At 52.4% G+C, this 13,900-nt stretch overlaps 1 protein-coding gene across 1 annotated transcript; it reads right to left on the reverse strand.

Moving 5' to 3' along the window:
• Nucleotides 1–10,456: 10,456 nt before the first annotated feature.
• On the reverse strand, nt 10,457–13,900 carry TMEM151A (transmembrane protein 151A). Its single transcript, XM_003798403.2, has 2 exons — nt 13,829–13,900; nt 10,457–11,788 (listed from the first exon to the last, which is right to left on the reverse strand). Exons 1-2 carry the CDS (start codon nt 13,898–13,900, stop codon nt 10,457–10,459), a joined length of 1,404 nt encoding a protein of 467 aa, XP_003798451.1.

Genomic DNA, 13,900 nt, shown 5'->3' on the forward strand with positions numbered 1-13,900 from the left:
TGTTGTTTGGCGGGTCCGGGCTGGGGATTCGAACCCGCCACCTTTGGTGTACGTGGCTGGCGCCTTAGCCGGTTGAGCTATAGGCGCCGAGCCAAGTGAATCTTTCTAAGAGCAGAATGTGTACGTTTTAAAATAATAACTAAGAAAATGACACGAAGGCTATGTTAACCAGTTTGATGGAAGTGTTTTGATTGTGTGTGAAAACCCCACACTGTACCCCAGAAGTGCATTAATGTACATAGTTACCATTCAATAAAAAAAAAAAAAAAAAGGTAAAACAACAGAAGTCTGTCCCCAAAGGCGCTTTACATTCTGAGGCTACCCTGTGAGCTGAGGGGGCCCTAACAGTGTCTAAAGTGGCTGGCCCAACTCCTGCTGTCCCTCCCCAGAAACTTATTCTCAAGACTGAAAGCACAACCTCTGGGGCGGGGTCGGGGGGGGGGGCAGAATTCCTAGGGCCATGTTCCTCCTCCCCCAACTAGCGCCCCTCAGTATGGACACTCCCCAGGCCCTAGGGGAGTGGGGAATGTCTGTGGTGGGGGTGGTTTGGGCTCAGAAGCCCTGGTGTGGGACTGAAAGGTCAGAGTTTCTAGAGACAGTCTCAGGGGAGACTTCTGTGCCAGTGGTCATGACTCCCTCTGAAAATACTCACCTCTTCAGTCCCACAGGGGTCTGGGGCTCTAGCAAAGTGTTTTTGGAATATTATTGGGACAGACTGGAAGCTGCCCTTGAGGAGGAAGGGAACTAACACCTACCAAGCTCCAGCTGGGCCCTTCACTAACTCATACAGTGGAGCAAATGCCAATCTCTGGGTGAATTCAGGCCTGGGGAGTGGGATTCCTTCCAGCTTCCAGCTCTGGTGCCCTGGCCACTACAAGTGGGGGTAGGTTTTGCTTCCAAATATGATTGAGAATAATAGTGAATGCTTGAAGCACTTACTTGTCCTTAAATCCATTTAAGATTCATTACAATCCCCATGAAGTAAGTTCCATTCTTGCCACAGTTTACAGAAGAGGAAGCTGAAGGCACTTGCCTGAGCATGTTAAACATCTGTCTTAGTTGAGCAATTGGCAAGTGGGGGTTTGAGCCCAGGCAGACCCTGTGCTCTTCACCCTACAGTCTAGTCCATACATGATAGCCTGTCTTTGATCCAACAATGCCCACATCCTGGGAAACTCACTTTTAGGGGTGAAGCTGCAAGACAAGGAAGGACAAGGGAGGTTAATGGCACTGGGATTGAGCAGGGAGGGATGAAGACTCCCCCCACCCCAGGAAGAGTTAGTTGTCTGTGGTTTTGAAGAGTGATGCTGATAAATAAGACATTTCCTGTGACCATGGGGTTGGGACCTTGTGCCCAGACGAGGTGCAGCTGTAGGCACCTGCAGCCCGTGCTGTAGTGTGGTTTCAGTGAGGCCAGTGATTTTTTCCTGGAAACCCAAGCAACACTATGGGAAGAGCTGGCACTTCCCCTGACAGCCTTGTTTGGTTCCAGCTCCACTGCTCAGTGGTTGGGAAACCTTGCGCACCTTCCCTAATCACTCTGTACGGGTCTCCTCATTTGGAAAATGAGGATACCGTAGTGCCCTTACACCCACAATAACCTGTCAGACAAGAGGAAGGACTCCGTAAGAGGACACTCAAAGTTTCCTGCTGGAAATCGTGGACTTGCAGGGTGGAATAGGAGAATGTGCCGCGAGGCACACTGTCTGCTTTAGCTGGCTGCAGGGAGCCCTGAAGACAGAGTCCTGACACTGTGGAAGAGCTGAACTGGCAGAACTGACTCCCAACCCCACTTATCCCTACAGCAGAGGTTCTGAACACAATCAGAAAAGGCCAATAAAGGTCCCAGGGTTTGGGCTCACTCCTGGGTGATACCATTCAGAGGTGGAGACGTAGGAGAAGAAGCCCTTATGAGGAAATAGATGATACTTTTAGTTTGGTGTATGTTGAATTTGAGGTGTTCGGAAGTCATCCAAGTGGATTGCTCAAGAGGGCACCTGACTGCCCAAATCTAGAGCTCAAAACAGAGGTCAGATGTGAGATTCCGCTATACCCCCACTGCTGAGAGAGTCCCAGAAACCACTCACCTTAAACTCGGTGAGTCATAACACTCCTACTGGTGATTTTCCAGTTTGGCTGGGGAAACAGACAAGCATTGGAGAAGGGGAATTCTCACCAATAACTATGCATATGTCCAAGTTGAGTTTCTAAATAATCATTCATTCATTTCAGAAGTTTTTCTTAAAGGTTTGAACTTAATGTTTACTAAGATATTCAGTCTTGGCAAAGTGAGGTGGCTTACACCTGTAATCCTAGCACTCTGGGAGGTCAAGCTGGGAGGACCCCCTTGAGCTCAGGAGTTCAAGACCACCCTGAGCAAATGTGAAACTCCATCTCTACTAAAAATAGAGAAACTAGCAAGGCATTGTGGCAGGCACCTGTTAGTCCCAGCTACTAGGGAGGCTGAGGCAGGAAGATCACTTGAGCCCAAGAATTTGATGTTGCTCTGAGCTAGGCTGACTCCACGGCACTCTAGCCTGGGCAACAGAGGGAGACTCTGTCTCAAAAATAAAGATAATCAGTTTTTATACTTTTGCAGTCTTTTATAACATATTCTTTTTTTTCTTTTTTTTGAGACAGAGCCTCAAGCTGTCCCCCTGGGTAGAGTGCCGTGGCATTACAGCTCACAGCAACCTCCAACTCCTGGGCTCAAGCGAGTCTCCTGCCTCCGCCTCCCAAGTAGCTGGGACCACAGGCGCCCGCCACAACGCCCAGCTATTTTTTGGTTGCAGCCATCATTGTTGTTTTGGCGGGTCCGGGCTGGGGATTCGAACCCGCCACCTTAGGTGTACGTGGCTGGCGCCTTAGCCGGTTGAGCTATAGGCGCCGAGCCAACATATTCTTTTATAACACACAAGTTGAAATTATTCTACCGAAAAAAGTCAGTATTCGTATTGTGGTCAGACTCATTTTGTAAGTTTTTCTGTTGTTGTTTAGCAGGCCAGGGCCTGGTTTCAAACCCACCACCCACCACCAACCTCTTCCTCTCCCCCTCCTCTTGCACAAGGCCAGTGCTCTAACCACTTAGCTACAGGCGAGGCATCTGGCTGTGTAAGTTTTTTTTTAAGAAGTCAAAGAGAAAAAAACTCCATCTTTTGCTGTGCCATGGTTCCTGAGAACTAACTGATTTTAGTCTCAGTTGATATTCTGAACAAAAGCTCCTCTATGGAGCAGAGGTTAAGCTACATTTAATATGTTTGTCTTGGTTTCTTCTGAACCTGACTTCAATGCTCTTGCCCCTGCCACTCCCAGCAACACACCCTCCCATTCTTACTCAGCCTGTGTTTAGCTCTGGGCTGAAGGCCAATTTTTGCCCCTTCCAGATACATCCCAGGCCACTTCAACAGTGACTTCATGCAGGGACTCTAGGGAACTGGTATGACAGCAGCAGGTGTAACACAAGAGGGAAGATGAAACTCACAAAAATCTCAGGGGCCTGTCACCTCATGGAATTTCCAGTGAACCAGCAGCCTGAGCCCAGATCCAAGGAGGACATGCAAAACGTTCTAGTTTGCTGGCTGGGGACAGGGTTCCCTGGGTTCCTTGAGTTCTCAGGCCTGTTAACCAAGGATCAGAAAAGCTCTGTGTCAAGTGTGGCTGAGCAATGGAAAACTTTGGCTGGTCAGGGCCATGATGTAGGCACTGCCACTACTCATGCCCAGGGACCCAGGTAACCCCAGGGTGGTAGAGGTGTTGGCAGGAGCTTGGGAATCGTTTACTTAACACATGTTGATGGAATGTCTCATGTGTCAAGCACTGTGCTATGTGTCCATGATATGAAGTGCCCACTTGTAATTGGTACAAACATTGTTGACCACCACATTTACTGAGTGCTTCCTAGGTTCAAGACTCAGTATGGTTGCATAGTGCCTTGTTTAATCCTTACGGCAACCCTCTGAAGTCAGTAGGTTCTACCATTGTCTCCCATTCTGCAGATGAAAAGACTGTGGCAGAGAGTGCTAAATGACTTTTCCAGGCCACTTGGGTCATAGTGGTAGAGTCTGGATCCTATCTGTTTCCTATGGCTTTAATTTAATTTTATTTTTTTTTTGAGACCAAATCTCACTCTGTCACCCAGGCTAGAGTACCATGGCATCACCCTAGCTCACGGTAACCTCAAACTTCTGGGTTCAAGTGATCCTCCTCTCTCAGGCTTCCAGCGTACTGGAATTGCAAGTGTGAGCCACTGCATCTGGACTCTATGGCTTTTTTGTTGTTGTTGCCGTTTGACTGGGGCCAGGTTCGAACCTGCCACCCTTGGTATATGGGGGTGGCACCCTACTCACTGAGCCATACATAGGTGCTGCCTTTTTTTTTTTTCTTTTTTGAGACAGTCTCAAAGTATCACCCTGGGTAGAGTGCCATGGCATCATAGCTCACAGAAAATTTCAACTCTTGGGCTCAAGTGATCATCTTGCCTCAGCTTTTCTACTTTTAGTAGATACAGAGTCTTGCTCTTTCTCAGGCTGGTCTCAAACCTGTGAACTTAAGCAATCACCTGCGTCAGCTCCAGAGGGCTAGGATTACATGCATGAGCCACTATGCCCAGCCTCGCCTCCATAGTTTTAATTCTAGTTGAAGAAAAAGATAGGAGGAAACTCATGCATACACAAATTTACAAAATTGCAACTTTGGGCGGTGCCTGTGGCTCAGTGAGTAGAGTGCCAGCCCCATATACTGAGGGTGGGGGTTTTAAACTTGGCCCCCGCCAGACTTCGAGAAAAAAAATAGCCAGGCACTGTGGCAGGCACTTGTAATCCCAGCTACTCGGGAGGCTGAGGCAAGAGAATTGCTTAAGCCCAAGAGTTGGAGGTTGCTGTGAGCTGTGATGCCATGGCACTCTACCAAGGGTGACAAAGTGAGATTCTGTCTCTAAAACAAACAAACAAAATAAATAAATAAATAATTACAACTTCTAGCAAGTGGCAGAAATGCAAAGGGATCTGAGGTAAAGAATAACAGTGGAAGGGCTGGGCATGGTGGCTGGTGCCTGTAATCTTAGCACACTGGGAGGCTGAGGTGAGTGGATTGCTTGAGCTCACAAGTTCAAGACCAGCCTGAGCAAAAGTGAGACCTCATCTCTGAAAAGTTGCCGGATGTTGTGGCGGGCGCCTAAAGTCCCAGCTATGTGGGAGGCTGAGGCAAGAGGATGTCTCGAGCCCAAGAGTTTGAGGTTGCTGTGAGTTATGATGCCATGGCACTCTACCAAGGAAGACAAAGTGAGACTCTGCCTAAAAAAAAAAAAAAGAAAGAAAGAAAAAAGAAAAAAAAGAAAGAGGTGGTGCCTGTAGCTCAGTCAGCAGGGCTCTGACCACATACACCAAAGGTGGTGGGTTCGGACCTGGCCTGGGCCTGCCAAACAACAATGACAATTGCAACCAAAAAATAGCCGGGCATTGTGGCGGGCGCCTGTAGTCCCAGCTACTGGGAGGCTGAGGCAAGAGAATAAGCCCAAGAGTTTGAGGTTGCTGTGAGGACGCCACGGCACTCTACCTAAGGCAAAAGCTTGAGACTCCGTCTCAAAAAAAAAAAAAAAGAATATCTGTGGAGTTGGCAGGAGATGCTTATGACATTAGACAGAGACTAATGGGATTGGGGCCTATCTGCTGGGCTGGCCTTACCCAGGTTCCTCCTGGACTACAGGCAACAGTGGCTTGACTACAGCTGGAGTGGAGGTGTTGTAACCCAGCCCTCTTTCCCCTGCCCACTCCTGTTATCCTATCTCCCCTCTCTAGCCCATTTCCCTCCTCCTCCCTCCTCCTCCCTCCTCCTCCCTCCTCCCCCCAGAGTCCACTCCTGGAACAAGGCAAGTCCCTCTTCCCCACAGGGTGGCCAAGAACGGTGCTTCCCAGCCACGTTCCCAAGCCCCCTTCTTCCCCCTAGGGTTGCCAAGAACAAGCTTCAGGTACAAGGAAGAAAAGTCCCAAGTTTCACAAAACCCCCAAGTCCTCAGTAGATGAACAATGGTGGAAAACTCACCAAGACTTGATTAATTACTGTTGTATAACCATAACCATTGTAATGAGATGTATCCATTGTCAACCAAAGCTGTTATTGTTCCATTGCTGTAGCCATGACTACCCAAGTTGTAACCCCCCCTTAAGCAGCCACGTTTTGCTTCTGTAATATGCTTGCCCAAAGCCTATAAAAGGTAACTCACCCTCACACCTGGGCTGCTGACTGTCTCTCAGAGCAGCAGCCCCTGCAACAAGTAAAATAAATTACCAATTAATTAACCTAAGTGGGGGTCTGACTCTATTTTTCCAGGTCTCCTAAGTTATTTCAGAGTGTCTAAGATGGCCTTAGTGCTGTGTCTAGAAGCCGATACTGGCTCTGGACTGGGGCCTCAGATCTGCTGTACTTGTCATTAGATCTTAGCTGGATGTCTCTTTAGCTTAGTAGTCTCAGGGTTCTAAGAAGGCAAAGGTACAACCTGCAAGGTCTCTTGACACCTGGCCTTAGAAGCGAGGCAACAGGCTCAGCGCCTGTGGCTCAAGCAGCTAAGGCACCAGCCACATACACCTGAGCAGGCAGGTTTGAATCCAGCCTGGGTCTGCCAAATGACAATGATGACTGTAATCAAAAAATAGCCAGGCGTTGTGGTGGGCGCCTGTAGTCTCAGCTACTTGGGAGGCAGAGGCAGGAGACTCGCTTGAGCCCAGGAATTGGAGGTTGCTGTGAGCTGTGATACTACAGCACTCTATCCAGGGCGACAGCTTGAAGCTCTGTCTCACAAAAAAAAAAAAAAAAAAAAAGCGAAGCAACATCCCTTCCACCATATTCTGTTGGTCACAAAAAGTCATAAGGTCAGCCCAGAAGAGGGGAAATGAATTCTATCTCTTGAGGAGTTGCAAAAATTATATGGCTATATTTAATCTATTCCAGGCCTGAAGGCCCCAGTTAGTGACCTGAGCAGGTCATTCTGTCTCCACATCTGACATGTCACTGCTCTCCCCCCAACCCCCTTAAACCATCATCATAAAGAGTAGACTACTCTATGGGTATCAGTCAGCTGGATTAGGGATGGTGGTTGAGTGCATTTTTGAAGATGGCCACTAATCCATCTCTCATCCTGCATGCTGTTCTTACATGTGAATGTGACTTGACAAGCCTGCATAGAGAGGTGAAATCTTGTGTTCCCTCCCCATCAAACTAGGTGGATCCTCCTAATAGCCTTGACCAATGCAATGGGCAGAAGAAATGCTGTCTGGCTAGATCGTAAACGGCAATATAGCATCTTTGGTACACTTGTCCTTGGAACTTAGCCACCATGTTATGAGGCAGCCCAGGCCATGTGGAGTGTTCTATTTGATAGCCCTCATTGGGCCATCAGCCATCAGCCAGCATTAATTGCCAAACATGTGAGTGAATAACCCTTCAGATGAGTCCAGCCCCTACTTTTGAGTCTTTGAGCAGAGGCCTGAGACGTCACAATGATAAACCATTATCATTGTGTCCTGTCTCAATTCTTGATCCACAGAAGTCAGGAGAAGAACATAAAGATCATTGCTGTTTTAAGCCACCAAGGTCGGGATAAATTGTTATGCAGCAATAGATAAATAATAAAGGTTGCTGGTAATAGAGAAGAAAAAAAGTGGCTTAAACAAACTAAAAGTTTCTTTCTTTTCTCATTGAAAGCTGGAGTAGGCAACCCAGAGATGACACAGAAGCTCATGTGGTGTCATCAGGAACCCAGGATCTTACCTTGTTGCTCCTCTATTTCTCAGCACATGGTTATAATTTTCAAGGTCACTTTCTGTTCCAAAACAGCTGCCAGAGTTCCAGCTATCACGTGTGCATTCCAGGCTGAATTCAGGATGAAACAGAGGACAAGATTGGTTTTCACCAATATTGTTTCTATTTCATGGAGCATTGTTGGCGATCCCTTCCAATACCTTCTGTTTATATTTCATATCCCAGCATTAAGAAATGTAGTCACACCATATATGTAGGGAGGCTGCAAATGTTGCTTTTTAGGTTGGACTCATTGCCATCTGCTGTAAGACTGATTCTGTTATTGAGGAGGGAGGAAAATGGTAGCCAATGTGCAGTTGGTGGCTATGGTGTTAGGGCAGAAAGGTAGAAGAGGAAGCCTTCCTTATGGGGAGGAGCTATGGGGAGGAGCACACTGGCCTGGGGCCATCTTGAATGTCTGTGCACCATAGGATTTTCCACCTAAGTTGTTTCAGAACAAAGAATTAACTTCACTCCCAAAGAAGTGAAGCAGTGGCAGGTACACAGAGAGAATTCTGATCTCTAACTCCATTTCCCTTGTGTGGTCAGTGTGCAGGTGGACATTGCTAAATGGCCTACAATGCAACCTTGACCTTATCACTCCCCTGCTCAGCCATTTTCCATGGCTCTAGTTTGCCCCAGTTAGAGGACAGATTGTGGGGTTTGGTATGAATGGCCTCAGCCAGCTCTTTCATGGCTGTTTGCTTCTACCTGCTCCTCATGCCTTGCTCCACACCCTATAACTGGCTCTTTGTTTAGGCAGCACCTGCTGCCTGGAACACCCCCTGCCCTGGTTTTGCTTGGGGTAGTCCCAAATGTTCTCAGCAACCTTCAAGGGCCACCACTGGCCCTTATAGTGCCTTTGTGTGGATTAGGAAAGGGTGTCCTTTGTTTACGTGGGTGCTACTCAAGAATTGGGGAGTGGCCTGTGGGCTGCATTCCACCCACATTTGCCTGTGGGCTTGATGCCCTTGCACAGTGAACACCACATATAACCATGCATGTGGAGATGCCACTTCTAGCAGACTTTCTGAGCTCCATTAGTGAATGAGGCCCTTCCTTTGCCCCTGTTCTTCTTTCCTCAGATCCTATAGCAGCCTGTCCTGATTTGGGGCTGGCTATTCCGTTTTTTGTGCCCTCCTACTTGCTCAGTGCCCAGTGCTGCAGACTGGTGTCAGTAGCCACCAAATGAAGAGAATTTGAGTCACAGGCCACAGTTCTTTTGCCCCACTTTGGGCACCAGCCACTACTCCCTTGGTCCTTCACATGATCAGAAGCAGGCTGAAATCCCCCACTGAGCTGGAAGGGAGACCACATTGGATGATGCCTTAGAAGTGATCCAGGCTGCTCAGAGGGACTCAAGCCCGAGGCTCAGAGGCCCCAGATGGGGCAGGGAGGTCCCCTCTGCTCAGCTAACCTGTTCTTGAGAATGATAGGGTCCAATTCTAGGACCTCCCAGGACTCATTGTGCCTCTGAGCCAGGGTGGCCTGTTGGGCCGGTAGTGGTGGCCTGGAGACCCAGCACTCAGGAATGCACAGAGCAGGCCTTCCTTTCACACCTTTATTTAATCTGTATCTTTTCCCTGCCTCCTCCCTCCCACCTCCTTACATAGGCCCCTGAGAAGGGTGGAAGCCCCAGGTGGAAGGGAGGTGCTATTCTCCCCTCCATGGGGGAGTGACAATGTCCTCTGGGCAGGGGCCTCCATGTTGGAGCAAGGGCATTGTCCGAGAGGCTGTGGTGAGGCCAAGCCCTTGGATGCCCTGCAGCCCTGGCTCCCGACAACCATCTGGAAGGTGAAGAGCAGAGAAGTCTGTGCAGTGATGAAGGAATACGCCCAGGGTATGTGCATGGCTGACAGAAGCAGACACGGACTTTGGGAGGCAGGAGCAGAGACCAACGGATGTGGAGGCTATGATGGGGCCTTGAGAAGGAATCTCAGGTGGTAGTAGACACAGGGGTGCAGTAAGCACCAGGGAGTTACTGGGGGGCAGGAGGTGGGACTAGGCTTCCAGTGCAGGGCCACCAGCAATACCCAATCAGGTGCTGGCCCTGAGCAAGAGAAGGGGTGGGTGGGTGGGGAGCATTTATCTGGGGAGGCAGATGGGAACTGTGGGTGGTAGGGGGGCCAAGGTCATGATGCTGCCATAGCCAGCTTTTAGCTTCAGGAAGGCCAGCCCAGTTGAGCAAGGCCCCAAACCACCAATTTGTGCTTCTGGGTTGCTCAAGGACTCCCAGTGTGGCCTTAGCCCTGGCAGGGAAGAGCCCACAAGCAGACCTCTGCTGTAGGCAACAGTTGTCTCCAGGACTCCTTCTCCATCCTAGCCTTTCTGGAAACTTCCTCCCCTGCCCTGTGTGAGAGGCCCCCAGGCCAGATCACCTGCCATCATGGGGTGGAGGATGGGGAGGTGGGGGAGTGGAATGTGATGGTGGGGCAGGGGAAGCCATATTGGGGACAGTTCAGAGATTCAACTTGGGTGGTGTCCATTTTTCCCCCAAATGACCACAGATCACTGCATTCTAGTCTGTTTAAGGACCTTCCCCCATCCCCACTCCCACCCTGGTGTGTGGCTGGTCTATTTTCTCTCCTGTTTTGGACAAATCCTTAGGCATCTGAGCCTGTGGTGGGATGAGGAGGAGGCTACCCTGGGGGCTGCAGGATTCTCAGAGCACACCCTGCCCATCCCCCTGGCAGCCGCTGTCCCCGTGGACGATGAGCACCGGGAAGTAAAGGGCATCCTCATAGCAGGGTGGGCTCTCTAGGGGCTCCGTGTCCTCCCCACGGCGCCCCAGCGGCCCCCCACTTAGGCTGCGAAAGACCCCTGGTGTGGCCCTGCCACCAGCTCCCAGCGAGAGGCGGCTGCGGCTGAAGGGCAGGCGGGGCCCACTGGGCCGGGCAGGCGGCAGCGAGTTGCTGCTGATGGAGCGGCGGCAGCGCTGGCAGCCACGTAGGTAGGCTCCAGAGCTGGCGCCCATGACCACAGCCTCCGAGTAGCTGGGCACCAGCTGCCGGTTGGAGCAGATGTGCCACTCGAGCTCGGTAAAGTCCACTGTGGCCACACGGGAGAGAGGGGGCCCACTGGGCACAGCCCCTGGAGGCGGCGAGCTGGCGCCGAAAAGCTTCTCCACCTGGTAGTGCACATGGGCTGTGCCGTAGGCTGCCACAACACGCAAGGGCCAGGAAAGCGTGGCCGCTGACACGAGCCAGAAGACCCAGGCCCGGGCATACCAGGGTGGGCTGTGCGGATCAGCAAAGACCATGAGCGACTCCCGGAAGTCCACATCCTTCAGGTGCAGGCCCTCGCGGGCCTCCAAGTAGTCGTCCAGGCCCTCGTTGGCGCTGAAGAAGCGGGCCCTCTGGGTGAGGTATGAGGCCTCGGCCTCGGCGCTGCCAAAGCTGAAGCACTTGGTGAAGCGCAGCCTCGTGGCTGCATGCTCAGCCAGGCCCACGAGCTCCTTGGAGACATCGCGGACGCCATGTGCCGAGTAGTCAAATTCACCACGAGCTGTGCGACTGTCAGCCCTCTCGTGGTAGACCTGTGTAGTGGTGTAGGCATCACCATTGCGGTAACGGGTGATCTGGCGTGTGCGCCGCACATAGTGATAGCTGGTGGCCTTCCACCAGACGCAGGGCGGGGCCTGCTGCAGCCGGTGGATCAGGGCGAGCACGGTGTTGGCATCAGTGCGTGGTGCTTGGCAGGACCGCACATGACAGTGCCAGCACTCAGCCAGGTAGAGGAGGTAGAGGAGGGAAACAAAGGCCAGTGGGATGTACAGGTAGCCATCCGAGCAGGGGCTGGCAGGGTAAGTGGGTGGCTGGCCTCCAGCCCCACGGGCCAAGGCTGCCTCAGGCCCCAGGACCAGCCGAGGCACAGTGGCCAGGCGACACCAGGCCACCACAGCCCCGCAGGCATGGATGAGCAGTGTGAGGAGCAGGCACTTCCAGTGCGACTCATGGCACAGGGAGCTTCCCAGGGACTGTTTCAAGGGCCGCTGCTGCAGGTGGGCAGAGAGAGGGGAGGCATGTGTCAGCACAGGGCCATCAGTTGTGCCTGCCACTAGGCTTAACCCCAGAGAAGAAGGTGATGCCAAGGTGACCCCCACTTTACAGAGAAAACTGAGGTTCCAAGGGATTGCACCACTTACCCAGGCCATGTGTGTCTGGCTAAGTCACAATGGCACTGCATGATTCAAACCCAGGCCTCTCTGCCCTGAGCATGTCCTCCAATGTGTTCTGCCAGCTCTCAGCCAAGGACACAATAGACTCACCTCTGCCAGGAAGGGAAAGGACCCTCCCCATTCCCCACTGGCTTTTGAGAAAATAGTTCTGGCCCAGCTCTGCCCTGATTTGCTATGTGGACTTGGCCACATCCCTACCCTCCCTGAGCCTTGATTCTGGGTCCTGGTGGTTTGGGAGGCCAGGATGGCAGGGGTCTGAGAGGCAAACAGCACAGGCTTTAGAGCCCACCTGCCCAGGAACTGGTGCTGGCTACATGTGACTTGGGAAGATCCCTCATCCTCTCTGGACCTCAATTTCCTCATCTGCAAACTGGAGGTCTTGTGAGGACTCAACAAGATAATGTGGGAGGATCTCAGCACAGGGTCTGGCTGTGGGCATAAATATTACTACTGTTACCCTGTAACTCCCTCTGGTCTCTTGTTCCAATAGGGAGGGAAAGGAGACTTTCTGGAGAGACTTTTTTTTCCTCCCCCCACCCCCCGAGAGACTTTTAAGTAAGTGAGACACAGGGAGGACGAGGAACCGGGGCACTGTGAGTCCTGGGGTGGGGAGCAGATGAAGGGCCATCCTCCACACCTCATCTGTGCTGAGGAAGTGGTCGGGATACAACTGCTGAACAGCAGGGGCCACTCCCTGTCCCAAAGGTTTTGGCACACCCTCCCTGGCAGGGCTGCCAGCCTGGCCTCCTCACCCCAAAGGAGCACATCCCACCCTGACCTGCAGTCCAGTCAGATGCACACTCTCACTTGCCGGCACCCCACATATGTTCACCACCACCCACCATGGACATCCACACTGCCTGCTCACCCAGGGAACAGCAGGCCTCACCTGTTCTCAGAATACAAACCCAACAACCATAGAACTGTAGACAAGGATAGACACACGCAGACACACACTCATCCACCAGGACACACATATGTACATACACGTCACACAGTCACTGAAGCCCAGAGACACAGCAGAGCTTCACCTGGATACAGAACACAGCTCCTCACCTCACCCCTAGTGGAATCTGAAGCCCCATCACTAGAATCCACGCCCAAGAGACCTACCAAGGCAGGTCACACTCACATGCACACACACCACTGAGTGAAGACCCAAGCCAGGGCACCCAGCAGACCCTCACTGGACTACAGGGCACAAAGGTCCCACCCAGGTGTGGGGAACACACACCCAAGCAGCCCACCTTCACCCAAACTCTCTCAGGGACCTCCAGGTCCATGCCCTGTCACCCCACACACCACACGGGGGAAGATAGCCCTGCAGATCGTCCTGGTTAGGGCTGAGGGGGGGTTCAGCAGCAGAGTAGGCTCTCACCCTTCACCTGGGAGGAGAAGGGGTAGCAGAGGCCACCTCCCTTCCTTCTGCCCCTCCTCCTCCCAGTCCCTGCCAGGGCTGCTGCATTGCAGGCACCGCCCGACACCTCGTGAGCGGCTGTGCGGGGCTGGGGGCCCGACCCCTGGGCCCCAGGGGTGGGTGGGTCAGCATCCCCGCAGCGCTGCGGAATGGGGACGACTGGGGGCCAGGCACTGACGTCATAGGGCGTGTGAAGCTGGAAGAGGGGACGCCGGGGGCGGAAGTCGCCCCCTACATTCCTGCCCCACCGCCCCACCACTGTCCTCACGCGAGCCCCTGGGCCCCGGGACCTTTGGCGGGACGCAGCCACCACGATGACGTCATTGGTCTCAGGGGCTCCCAGACGTCCCTCTTCGGCCCCTTTCCCGGGGGTCGCTCCTCCCTCGTCCCATTCACACCGCCCACGCTTGGGTCCAGCCCCCGCCACTCCGCGCCAGTACCTCCTCCCGCAGCTCGCCGTCCGGGATGAGCGTGGGCACCTCTCCGCCGTCGCCACCGCCGCCCTCGGGCAT

This window comes from Otolemur garnettii, unplaced genomic scaffold (assembly GCF_000181295.1).
Source record: "Otolemur garnettii isolate 467f Iridium unplaced genomic scaffold, OtoGar3 scaffold00134, whole genome shotgun sequence".
Lineage (NCBI taxonomy): Eukaryota > Metazoa > Chordata > Mammalia > Primates > Galagidae > Otolemur > Otolemur garnettii.

Coding starts and splice junctions, on each gene's coding strand:
- TMEM151A (XM_003798403.2), bottom strand. CDS start 13,900: ATGCCCGAGGGCGGCGGTGGCGACGGCGGAGAGGTGCCCACGCTCATC. Junction 11,789..13,828: donor ACGGCGAGCTGCGGGAGGAG/GTACTGGCGCGG, acceptor GCCCACCTGCAG/CAGCGGCCCTTGAAACAGTC.